The 11,493-nt window shown below is 34.6% G+C and overlaps 1 protein-coding gene across 16 annotated transcripts in view; it reads right to left on the reverse strand.

Moving 5' to 3' along the window:
- The window catches only part of Hfm1 (helicase for meiosis 1), an 86,975-nt gene extending 76,036 nt beyond the window's left edge, over window positions 1-10,939 (reverse strand). For 2 of the 16 annotated variants that reach the window (XR_013427899.1, XM_078026720.1), the window contains exons 1-4: window positions 10,639-10,913; window positions 7,982-8,079; window positions 2,962-3,074; window positions 1,424-1,730 (exon numbers count right to left, since the gene is read on the reverse strand). Coding sequence is in view for 13 of the 16 variants with exons in the window: in XM_078026720.1 (XP_077882846.1) it covers window positions 1,424-1,730; window positions 2,962-3,074; window positions 7,982-8,052 (491 nt within the window). In the remaining 3 variants the exon portion in view is untranslated. Of the gene's footprint in view, window positions 1-1,423; window positions 1,731-2,961; window positions 3,075-7,981; window positions 8,080-10,638 lie in introns of those variants that run through there. The other 14 variants (XM_078026709.1, XM_078026712.1, XR_013427898.1 and 11 more) reach the window with 13 other exon arrangements.
- Between the last annotated feature and the right edge of the window lie 554 nt (window positions 10,940-11,493).

The raw sequence follows: 11,493 nt of genomic DNA on the forward strand, positions 1-11,493 counted from the left end.
ACTGCAACTTTGTTCATCAATACCTCTGCATTCCTCCTTCAACATCTCCCCCAGACTCTGATAACTGCAATTCTACTCTCCATTTCAGAGTTCAACCAACCTCTTTTATTTTTTGCAGTGCTGGGGATCAAACCCAGAACTTCATATATGCTAGGCAAGTGCTCTCCTCCTGACCTACATACCCAGCCCTATGTTTGACTTCTTTAGATTCCACATACAAGGGAGATCATGTTATTTGATTCTCTGTGCCTGGCTTAGTTTACTTAACATAATGTCTTCTACATTCATTCGTGTTGCCACAAATGACAAAATTTCCTAGGTTTTTAAAAAATATATATTTATTTTAGTTATAAATGTACCTTTATTTTATTTATATGTGGTGCTGAGAATCGAACTCAGGGCCTCACACATACGAGGCAAACACTCTACCACAAAGCCACAATCCCAGCCCCTCCTAGGTTTTTTTATGGCTCAATAGTATTCTATTATATACATAGATACTCCTGGACTTAAAGTGGGGTTATGTACCAATAAACTTATCATAAGCTGAAAATCATAAATCAAAAATGCACTTACTATCTCTAACTTATTGAACATTGCAGCTTAGTAACACAGTACACTGTAGATTATCTGTTGTTTACCCTGGTTACTGAGTGGCTGACAGAGAGCTATGGCTCTCTACTGTTGCCCGCATAGTTTCAGTGAGAAAGTATGGTACCATATATTGCTAACATGGAAAAAGATCAGAGTCCAAAATTTGAAGTACAGTTTCAACTGAATGCACATTGCTTTCAAACCACCATAAGGTCAAAAATTCCTATATCAAACCATCACTATGTCAGGGACCATTAGTATACAATACATTATTTTTAATATGTTACTCTAATGTATTTTTAACACATTATTTCCTACACTTCATGCAGGAAAAGTCTTTTTAACTGAAAATTCATTAATTAGATTAATCGGTAGTAGGTTTAGTATGAGTTTAAGATGAATTAGTAAATAAGTACTTTTTAATTTTTTGGTTTTAATTTCTAATATGATTAAATACTGATATATATATATAACCTACCTTAATAAAAACTTTTTGGGAATCTTCAATACTTTTTAAATGCAATGGGGTACTTATGATAAAAAGTTTAACAATCTCTGCTCTAACAATATACTTACTTCATGAAAATAACTGTTATACCATGAAGTATTTAGTCAATTATTTTTAGTTATGTATCTATGCTTCCCACTAAATTGTAAGGTCCTTAAAGGTAAAAATCTAGAATCCCAAATATAACAGAATGTTTAATGTATAATACTTTGTTATTACTATTTTTCTCATTCAGAATCTATCATGTTTAATATTTTTGGATGAACACATTAATATTCTACTTTATTCACTGAATGTTATTTATTACATTTAATTAATTACCTTTTTCGAAATGCTGGTGTGCTCTCTCCCTTTTCCTCTATAACGTTACCTAATTTTGCATCATCAGGAACAGTATCCTCAGGTGCTATCTTGGTGCCCATGTGGTTTGTATATTTCTGAGAAGAACCATATGTCAGCTTGCCAGCAACATGTGATGAGTCATTAATACCTGCTACTCCTAAATTTAGATAATCATATTCATATTTATAAGAGGGAAACTGGAATTTTTGTGTTGGTGAAATATAATTTATGTCTTCATTAGTAATCTTTAAATTTGACATTAACATTTTTGAATTATTTTCCTGACCTACAAAAGAGGAATATATTGGTTATTATATATTATTCATTAAAACACATTTTCAATATTATAATGAAAAATTTAATTAATTTTTAAAAGTTTACTAGTTAAATTTTTTTTGTTAAATATGAAAGTCAAGAAAAGTATTAGTATAATAACAAGATACTCTATAATACCATATATGGCTTCGAAATACCAGGTTGTTTCTGAAAGCAACTTAGAAATTACTTCAGAATTATTAAGATTAAATTCAAAATTTATACAGCATCTATGTTATAAAATAGGTTTAAATCCTGATGACAAAAGTAGTAATAATTTTAATATTTAACTATTCTGGCTACTACAAATGGCATACTTATACAAGTAATTATGAGGATGTAAAATTATATATAAATAATTTACACACAGAAATACAATGGTCAATCATACAAAATCTTAATGAATATGATCCAGTATTAAAATATAGGACATAGTGCTTTTTTTAACTTTGTAATCCTGCTTCTAAAATCAAGATAAAGAAATATCTTCATCAGAGTGTTAGAATTTTAAACATTTCTTTAGAGTTGTTTTTTTTCCCCAGAATCTATGGGATGTTTAGAGGAAGTTCAGAAGAGCTTAAATTTGCTTTACCATCTATTTATAAATATTACACCAGATGTATACCATACATGAAGTATAGTATTTGATACATTCAAGAGTATACATATATCTATTTATATATAAATCATGTAACTTATAAGCTTAATATTAAAATATTTATGCATGAAATTACCAATTTAAGATTAAAATTTTACCAGTAACATCATATTAGATAACATATATTGTTTAAGCATTCCTCAAGATTTAAAAAAATGGTCTCAACATGTATAATCTTCTGTTATCTTGTTCTTTCACATAAAGTTCTGTCTCCCAGAAGATGTTACCAATTAGAAAAGAACAAAACTGAAGAGCAGTGACAAGAGTTTTAATGGTTAAAGAGAAACAAATATTCACTGAACAACAGTCAGAACAAGTATGTGATAGGATATTATGTACTATGCACACATATGTGTATGTATATATGGAGAAGGTAAATGTGTTAGATCATAAGGTTTGGTGAGCATTATTTTGAATAAGAGAAGTCTTTGACTCTCATTTTTTCCCATTAAAATAAAGGAATTAATATTTTCATGTTACTAGGTTTTTTATATTGACATTAACTGCATGCATTTGGTTTCACAACAAATATATGATAACTTACCTTGCAATTTATGACTTTCTATTTCCTCCTCTAATTCCTGAGTATCTGGAATTTCTGAAATCAATGGAGGAGGAGGAAGAAACCAATCCAATGATTTTTCATTGTCTGGATAGCTATATAAAATATAAAAAATGTGAATATATGCTTAAAAAGATCTACAATCAGAAACATATATTTATTAAACTTTACTCAATTTCTGTTACCACTATGATTTATCCCTATACAGCAATGTTCTCAATCTTTTATCCCTTGTGTGTCACAGAATTAATAATACGGGGACTGGAGTTGGGATTGGAACTCAGTTGGTAGAGTACTTGCCTAGCATGTATGAGACACTGGATCCAATCCTCAGCACCATATAAAAATGAAATAAAGGTATTGTGTCCATCCACTATAAAAATATTTTTAAAAATTAATAACATTGCATGTAAGATATGCTACCTAAATAGGAATGGCAATAGTTCCACTTCATTTTCTCTAATTGAAATGCCAGTGATAGGAATTTTAAATCTATTCCAACTTTTTAAAAAGTACTAAACCATTCTCAAATTCTGCACTTTAACTATTACATGTAACAAATTACTTATGATGTATCTTACCTATAATCATGGGTCTTTACTGGGTAAATCACTCCATTATTAGTATTCTTGAGTATTCCTACAACTTGAGTGAAAATTAATGTCCAAACCCAAATACTTGGTTCAGAACCATATGCAACCACAAAATCTCTAAGAAATTGGTTGAAATTGGTTGACTTTATAAGTCAATGGTAATTGATGAGATTTTTGCCACCCTGTTGGCATCTTTACCTGTCCATACATTTCAGCTGTGACCTTATTAACTGATACTGCTTTAACATATCTTTACCAATCAAAGTTGACTTGCTTTCATTAAGATAAAAAGTAAGTGCTAGGTGACAGGAAAAACTTGAGGAAAAAAACCATATATACTGCCTACACTGAATCCCAAGCATTTTAAGATTAATTTATTTTCATTTATTGTACTAAGTTCTCCCAAGTACGAGACTTAATCTTTGAATTTTCTGTCCCTCTTAGTACCTAGCACATAGCTACTATGACTATATTTTTCAAATAAAAAATCCACAACATTATTTGACAATGTCTGAGAGACTGAGCAAATGCCAGAGCATTTGAAATTTAGGACTATGACAGAGGGTTCCTAAGATCACACTCAGTTCAACGATTTCCTAGCTGAGTCCTACTCCTAGCAATTGGGCAAAGTCTTAGGGAAACCAGGCACAAGTTTCCAAGAGTCCTCTCCACACAAGGGTCACATTAAATAACCAATTGTGACAACATGCATGAAATGTTACCAATGAGGAAAGTTCATTTGGAACTCAATGGTCAGGGTTTATTGGGGACTAATCACCCCCAAGCATTCCCTGTCGGACATATAAATTCCAGAATCCCAGAAGAAAAGCAGGTGTTCACATAAACCACATTATTTGTATAAACAGTTTATGCACAGTGAGCCACTGTTATCAGTTAATGGTGGGAACCTTCCTGAAATCTGTTCTCAGATTCCAACCAAAGGTCAACCTTGCAAACAGGCTTTGCAAGGATAGCCATTTAGGCCTGTTATGTTAACTCTTTTCTACGTAGAGACCATTCCAGAAAATCCAAGAAAGAGAATAATGGGATATAAGAAGTATACATCTAGCTCTACTATTCAGTCTCCTCATAAAATTAAATCTTCTTTATGATTTCCCTCTTTTTTTCTAGAGGTGCCATCATTCTCCCAGTCACCAACTCCAAACCATAGCATAATCTTTTTTTATTCACAATATATAGATACATATTCCTTTTAATGCTTCTGAAATTCATCATTTTCTTTGTATTTCCATTGTCACTATTATAATTAAGATCCTAATCAACTTACATCTGATTGAGAACAATAGTGTCTTAACTGAATTCACTGCCTCCAGGCTTTCTCTCTAATACACCTTACACATTCTTACATTAATTTAGAATCATTTTCATCATAGTACTCTATTCAAAATTCTTCAGTGGCTTTCAGATAATGACAAACTTCCCAAGGGACTTAGAGTACCTTACAGTTTTAATTCTACCCATACCTTTAGGTTTAGGGTAAACTGAACTACTTGTTATATACCTGTTAAAGTTTGGATAAGTGTACTCCAAAGGCCCATATGTTGAAAGGCTAGCTTACCAGCTTGTGACACTATTGGGAGGTGGTGAAACACTTAAGAGATGGAGCCCAGGGGGTGGAATTTATATCATCAGAGGGATGCTCTTGAGAGAGAGTGTGACTCTGACCCTTTCACCTCTCTTTGATTCCCAGCTGCCATGAAGTGAGGGCTTTTTCCACCAGGTGCTCCCACCATGATATATTGCCTCACAACAGGCCCAAAAGCAACAAACCAAATGACCATGGACCAAACTCCTCAAAACTACGAGATAAAATAAACTTTTGCTTTGTTTAAGTATTTTGTCACAGTGATGGAAAGCTAGTACAATACCAAACAGACAACACATTCTGTGCCTCCTCATCTTTATTCAAAGATACATCCTTTATTGCTGGAACTGGGTACACACCTGTAATCCCAGTGACTCAGGGGACTGAGGCAGGAAGATTCCAAGTTTGAGGCCAGCCTTAGCAACTTAGCAAGACTCTATCTTACAAAATAAAATTAAAAAGGACTGGGGATGTAATTAAATAGTTCAATCACCAGTGCCACCTTCCCCCCTAAAAAAAATTTAAAAAGATAAACTCTATACTCTTCTGGACCTTTTACTCAGCCTCATACCCATATCCACCTATAGAAATTCTACTATTATTCATTCATTAATCCATTCAACAACTATTTAGTACATGCCAGGTGATTTTCTAGGCACTAGAGTTTAAGTTCATTTAAAACCCACTTCAAATTCTACCTTTTCCAAGAAATTTCCTTAGGTTCTCAAAGATTTTCTCCCCCTCTTTTTATACACTGAATCCACAATATTTCTCATACTTATTGTATTATGTGTGTGTATATGTGTGTATACAGATAATAGATAGAAATAGCTAATTAGTCTGATACTGTCTCTAGATTGTAAATATCTAAGGGCTTTGCTTTTATTTCCATTTATATAAGCAGTACTTAGCACAGTGTTTTATATAATTAGGTGTGCTGTTCAGGAAATGTTTGTTGATTTAATTTCACAGCTTGTAACACATAGAGAATTATACAGCATTTACCACCCACCACAATCTATGCTCAACTTTAGAACTCTATGCACCACTTATCTCCTTTATGAACCATCTACTCTAAAAAACTTCTATATACTAACCCCTCAAGTACTGTGACTTGTCCCATCTTCATTCCTTTTTCTTCCCCTTTAACAGTGGGCCTTCAATGCCTACTTCCTCTATGTCCAAAGAATTATCAGATATTTCAAAGACTCCTGAAGCCTCTCCCCACTACCATAAAGCCTGACCTGATCATCTTGCTAAAGGTTACTTTCTTCCAAATCTGAAATTTTATTGCATGAATATTAATCATTTTTCATACATTTTTAATGTTTTATTGTTAGAACAATCATATGTTCCAAAATTTGCCTAACCCTAATCCTAATACACTGACTTACAGTCCTGATTTACTCCTGCTGCTCCAACAGGATGTACTTTTTTACTCTCAAAAGTTTTCGAGTCTATACATATATACACAATGGAATATTACTCAGCAATAAAAGAGAATAAAATAATGGCATTTGCAGGTAAATGGATGGAGTTAGAGAAGACAATGCTAAGTGAAGTTAGCCCAAAAAACCAAATGCCGAATGTTTTCTCTGATATAAGGAGGCTGGTAGTGGGGAAGGGAGAGGGAGCATGGGAAGAATAGACAACTCTAGATAGGGCAGAGGGGTGGGAAGGGAAGGGACAGGGCATGGGGTTAGAAATGATAGTGGAATGTGATGGACATTATTATCCAAAGTACATGTATAAAGACACAAATTGGTGTGAATACACTTTGTATACAACCAGAGATATGAAAAATTGTGCTGTATATGTGTAATAAGAATTATAATGCATTCTGCTGTCATATATATAAAAAATTAATTAAAAATAATTCCCAAGTGACATATTTCTACTTTCTCATACTCTTAAAAGGAGCTAACCACAATTCTCAAACAAGAACAAACTATTGTCCTTCATCATCATTGCCACCACTACCATCATAAGTTTTTAATATTTAAAAGTATTTCCTTTATAACTAACCATAGAATATTTCAAATACTGATTCTGTGTCCAAAAAACCTGAATATGAGTCATGGATATGTTATATCATACTATGTAATGAGTTTAAATACAGAATATTAAAATATATGGTTAAAAAAAAGTATTCCAGTCTGGATCATGATTTACATAGTCAGATTATTTATTAATGACTTCCCATATGTGTGTTTAAACTCAATTAGATTTTAACTTTTAGAAGTGAGTTTCTTTCTTTTTATATCCTTTCAGCATTCAATCAATATTTGAATTACTATTAGAATGAAGGAGTGAAAGCAATAAGGGGGTTCATTAAAATAGGTTATTATAACAAATACATATAAAATTCAGAATTGAGAGCAATCTACATGGTCTCACATCTTTATTTCCATCCCTACACATTGCCTGAGCTAAATACGTTTATCACAGTTACGTCTTTGGTACATGCTCATTCTGTTTTCAAAACATGTCATCACTTCTTGTTCTCAGCTACTCTTTGACCATTATTTCCAGTCTTTACCTTAGTCAAGAACAACTTGACAAATTAGAAATGTAAAGCAAATGAACATAAAACTGGCAGGAATTAATTGAATTTTTAAAACTATAACATTTAAGATGCTGAACCTTACTTACCAGTGAATCTGAATTCCATGTTTCTAAATATACAATCGTTCTGTTGATCTGCCATTTTTATTTGTGTATTTATCAGGAAGAAAATAAACTCCCTAATTTTTTTAAACTCTAAAATAATATACTGTATTATTAGCCCTTGAGATAGACTTACTTTTCAATTTCATCTGGGTTTTCAAAAAACAAACTATCCACAGAAAACAAGCAGTCATTTAGTTTTGACATCTTTGAAAACTGGACTTTGTCATAAATCTACAAGATATAGAAAAGGTAGTTTATATTTTATTTACAAAGATGGAGAAAATATGGATAAGTAAACTATAGTCATTAGTTTCTCAGAACATCCTTTAAAATATAACCACAGATGAGTCTTACAGTTTCAACTTCTGTGACTTTCAAAGCATTTCAATATCAACATACTGTGTTCTCTACTCATTCATATATTTTCACATTTTGTACCCCTTTCTTCATACTGTACCAATATTTAAAATATTTTCTTCCAGGAAAATTCTTGTCCATTCTTCAAAGTATAGGTTAAATGTCATTTTTTTCTTCAAAGACTTCTCTAAATTTGTCCTCTTCAATAACACAAAATTAACTGCTCCTTTTGGGTTAATACTTTGTTTATAGTATTATTTTTGAGTTGAGATATTACAATTTATTGTGAATGTGTGTACCTCTAATACAACTATGTATCTATGCAGGAATTTGCTTCAAAATAAAGGGGGAATGGTAGAAATGTACTGATAAAATATTATTGGTGACAAGTTGGTAACTGCTAAAACTATGTAACGTGTATGTGTGGGTTCATAATAATAGTTTATTTTTCATGTGTTTGAACTTTTACAAAAGACAAATTTAACACATATTTTTACACTCAAAAATGGTGTAAAATCTTTTTTTTTTTTTTGCTTTAAGATATTCAGAGATGTAAAGGTTAAAAATGTTCACCTCTGGCCACCAAGAATATAATAAAAATGTAGGGCTGAAAAAAGACTCAAATGTGAAAGGAAACCATAGCACCATTTCTACAGGTTCACATTGCTTCTTTCTTATTCCAATTACTTCCCTGTGCACACTAAATCTACCTTCCAATTTTTTCTCTAAATTCTGAAACAAGACAGAACATTCTATAGGTCAAAACATGAAATAAGATGCACAAATCATAAACGTGAATTATATTTCACTTACTCTGTGATAGTTAGTACATTACAAATTCATCCTCAGGATAGACATTAAAATCAAAGAAATTATATGAGTACCATCTTGAGGAGAAATCCTCATTACCAATTTTGAGAATTCCCTGATGTGGAAAAAAGATACAAGTAGAACTGATGTGGGGAAGAAAGGAATATTTCCAAGTCCATCTCTGGAGAAATACCACTGATAAGAGGGCTAAACCTGCAAATGGACTTTAAGACTGTTCTTACTGATCTAGAACGTTGGAGTTTTTCACTGTTTTAGTTGCTGGGTTTTCTGTCCTCTAATATGTTTAACTGGCCACTTTATTTTTCTCAATTTACTAATCACTCGGTCATCAACAAAAAGATATAGTAAAAAAAATTAATATGGTTTTATACATATCTCGGACAATCTGTTAACATCGTTATTAGATAACCAATGTTAAAACTTGAAAACAATTATATGAAAAAAAAATGCTAGTCATTTTTATACTGTCCAAAAAAATAACAAATGTTTCTTGGCTTTAAAATAATACCTCAGAATTTAAGAAAATCTGAAGGCTAACATCATTTATATGCTTGTGTTTCTTTTCTTCTTTTTCTTCTTCTTTTTTTTTTTTTTTTTTTTGGTATCAGAGATTGAACTCAGGGGCGCTTGATCACTGAGTCACATCCCCAGCTCCCTTATTATTTTATTTATTTTTTTTTAGTTGTGAGTGGACATAATACCTTTATTTTATTTATTTTTATGTGGTGCTGAGAATGGAACCCATTGCCTCACACATGCAAGGCAAGCGCTCTACCACTGAGCCACAACCCCAGCCGCTCCAGCCCTTTTTTATACTTTATATTTAGAGACAGGGTCTCACGGAAGAGTTGCTTAGGGCCTCGCTAAGTTGCTGAAGTTGGCTTTGAACTGGATTCTCCTAAGCCTCCCTAGCTGCTGGGATTGCACGTGTGGGCCACCACGCCCAGCTTGAGTAAAATAAGCTGCAAATAAGACAATAAAACTACACATTTAAACTATTATAGCCGGGCACTCTGGCACCTGTAATCCCAGCGGCTTTGGAGGCTGAGGCTGCCTTCTCTAATTACATTGATAATATTATAGCACTTTTTATCTTTTATAATCCTTATTGATAAAATTTTCGACTTTATCATTTTTAATGTTAAAAATATAATTTCAAAAGTGCAGAAACTCACATACAAATAAATTACTGACTTGCTAGAAATCGTTAGTGAAGAAACCAAGACCAACATTCAGCAACTGCAGGGAGTTTGACACAGTAAGGGAACACATTCCTGCAGTCTCCAGGTCTCAGGTAGCGAAAAGCACCCCAGTCGCAGCCCCAGCCCGAGGCTCCCCCTCCCACGTGGTGGCCCGCGGGGCGCTAGATCCCAGATCGCCCACTAGAACTCCCCGGGCCTCGCGGGAGCCTCAGGGCGCCCGCGCGGCCCACGCCTGGAGCGCTGGGGCCACGCACTCCACCGCGGCCTCCTTCCCGCCGCCGTAAGACGAGGCGCCTAAACAGATGCGGAGGCCCACCCAGCTCTAGCTCAGGAGAGAGACCCCGGACACACACCCAAGGGGGGGGCCACAACTACTGGGACAAAACACCACAAGACCAACCCCGTGGCGGGCGGGTCCCTTAACGTGCGCGAGTCAGGTGGCCCCGTCTTCTTCTGACAGGAAAGCGCTGAGGAGCCTAGCGCCGGCCCAAACGCGGGTCTGAAGCTTGGGGACCGCTGGCCAACACCGCGCCCCGCCTGGGCTGGGTCCCTACCTCCCCGCGGGCCTCCAAGCCGGTCCCCACCTTTCCTGCCTGCGCTCCCAGTCCTCACCTCCCCGCCCGCAGCTCGAGGCGGAGCGCCGATTCGCTAGCCCCTCGGAGGACCCCCCTCAAGGGGTCTTAGCCGAGCTCCAAGCAATGGATCGCTGGGACTCGACTTCTCCTTTTCCACTGCTCCTGGTTTCCCCAGTATTTATGATTGACTTTGAGTACATTATTCGCAGTGTACTGTGTCAACTCTCATTAAATAAATATCTTGATTTTAGGTGTTAAGAGTCTACCAAGTGATAGCTCTTCTATAACAGCCTGCTTCTCCCACTGCCCCAACAGCACCCCACTCGCAAACACACTCCAAGCTGCCTTTCTCATGGAAGTTAGGCCTCAGCTCTGGGACCTCCATTTTATTATTACCTAAAAAGTGCTTTATTTATTTATTTATATATAATTTATCAAAACACCATAATGACACCCATGAGGGCAATAAGACCTTGATGAACTTATTTTAGAGATAAAATTAAATTTCAAAAATGAATATTTTTGAAAGTGCAATGACATTGAAAAATGTTTAACCATCAAGGGTGTACAGAAACAGTGTATGTACTCATAAATGTGTGTACTCATAAATGTGAACAAACTATAAGTTAACCTTTTAAATTTCCTTAATAGAATTGTTGTCTGAAGATTGACAGGGGTTG

The sequence above is a fragment of the Ictidomys tridecemlineatus genome, chromosome 11 (assembly GCF_052094955.1).
Source record: "Ictidomys tridecemlineatus isolate mIctTri1 chromosome 11, mIctTri1.hap1, whole genome shotgun sequence".
NCBI lineage: Eukaryota > Metazoa > Chordata > Mammalia > Rodentia > Sciuridae > Ictidomys > Ictidomys tridecemlineatus.